This window comes from Heterocephalus glaber, unplaced genomic scaffold (genome assembly GCF_053883595.1).
Source record: "Heterocephalus glaber isolate CG9 unplaced genomic scaffold, H.glaber_assembly_v1.0 deba00001497, whole genome shotgun sequence".
NCBI lineage: Eukaryota > Metazoa > Chordata > Mammalia > Rodentia > Bathyergidae > Heterocephalus > Heterocephalus glaber.
In genome coordinates, this window is record NW_028258320.1 from 50,682,140 (window position 1) to 50,683,849 (window position 1,710).

Genomic DNA, 1,710 nt, shown 5'->3' on the forward strand with positions numbered 1-1,710 from the left:
TGTATAGCAATGTGTAAAATCTTAGAAAAACATAAAAAGGGGTAAAATCATTCAGGTATTAGCTGGTGTAAACTGTGATGTTCTTATACACACAGCCCTGGACAGCACACCCAGGTGATGTTTCAGCCACTGTCCCCAGGTTCAGAGAATGAGTCCAGAGAGGCCTGACAGAGGCTCACGGAATCTCTCCTGCTGCTTCCAAAGTTCCTTTTCTCTCTCAGACTCATTTAGGGAAAAATAGGAGTTTTTTGAGGGATGCTTTGAATTCCTTGTTTCTCAAGGTATAGATTAGGGGGTTGAGAGAGGGAGACACGGTGGTATAGAAAATGGAAACAGCTTTATCCAAGAGCCCAGCAGAGCCCAGGGCTGGCCGGACATAGGTGTAGAGTGCAGTGGAGTAATAAAGAGTGACAACCACCAGGTGGGAAGAGCAGGTGGAGAAGGCACGCCCCTTGCCCTCCACCGAGTGGATGCGCAAGATGCTGGTAATGATGAAGCTATAGGAAGTCATGGTCAGCAGGAAGTTCAGGCCAGTCAGAAACATGTCTGCAATGATGGTCATGACATCATTGACAAAGGTTGGGCTGCAGGACAGCAGGAGCACAGATGGGATCTCACAAAAAAAGTGCTTGATAATATTGGGACCACAGAACGACAGTGGGATGACCAGGCAGGTGAGCACCAAGGAGTTGAGAGCCCCCACAGACCACACAAAGGATGCTAGAGTCACACAGACACTACTGTTCATCAAGGTGCCATAGTACAGTGGCCAGCAGATGGCCAGGTAGCGGTCATAGGCCATGGCAGAGAAGAGCAGCAGCTCAGAGCCCAGGACCCAGGAGAAGACGAACATCTGGGAGAGGCAGCCTCCAAAGGAGATGGTGTTGTCAGCCACCAGGCTCTGTAGGACCTTGGGCAGGACAGTTGAGGTGCAGGCCACATCCATCAGGGCCAGGTTGACAAGGAAGAAGTACATGGGGGTGTGGAGGTTGGGGCTAGAGTGGATGGCCATAATGATCAGGCCGTTTCCCATCAGGGCCAGCACAAGCAGGGTAAAGAAGAGGCCAAAGAGGGCTGCCTGGAGCCAGGGGTCATCTGTGAATTTCTGCAGGATGAACATAGTCACGAATGATTGATTCCCAGGCACCATGGGTGGTGGTGGTCAGGCCTAAGAAGGATGTGTGATGTCCCCCTCAAGAAGACAGCAGGTGTATTTTTAAAAATTGATTAATAAATTAATAAAATTGGTAAATTCCATATAATGAGTAACCAATCCTGGGAAGAGAAATAATGACTTTAAAATTTCCAGCTATAATTAAAATGCTCATTAAAGTAAAGGGCAAGCCAGATGCAGATCAGGCAGAGAAACTAGGTCCTGTAAAATAGGCCCACACTGGGAACAGGTCCCTACACAAATGGAGCAACCCATCCACAAGTCACAAGCCTCCACAGAAGCAGAGAGCAGTCAAGTTTGAGTGAACTGACCAGGAACTTTCCCTGTGATGGGGACAGCTGGAGAGAAAGGTGGGATGACAAGGTCAAATCTGCAATGGGGCTGAGCAGTCAACTGGGGAGATAGAACTGTGTCCTCTGCTGACAACTGCCTGTACCAGACCCTTGGAGACATGATCTCCCCATGTGTGTACGTCATGTGGAAGTGTGCAATGTAGTCCATATGGGGACTGACACCCAGAGACTGAAGCTAGTGTC

General features: G+C 49.1%; 1 protein-coding gene across 1 annotated transcript; it reads right to left on the reverse strand.

Annotated features, from left to right (window-relative positions):
- Positions 1–223: 223 nt before the first annotated feature.
- On the reverse strand, positions 224–1,150 carry LOC101721420 (olfactory receptor 13G1). Its single transcript, XM_004838981.2, has one exon. It carries the CDS (start codon positions 1,148–1,150, stop codon positions 224–226), a length of 927 nt encoding a protein of 308 aa, XP_004839038.2.
- Between the last annotated feature and the right edge of the window lie 560 nt (positions 1,151–1,710).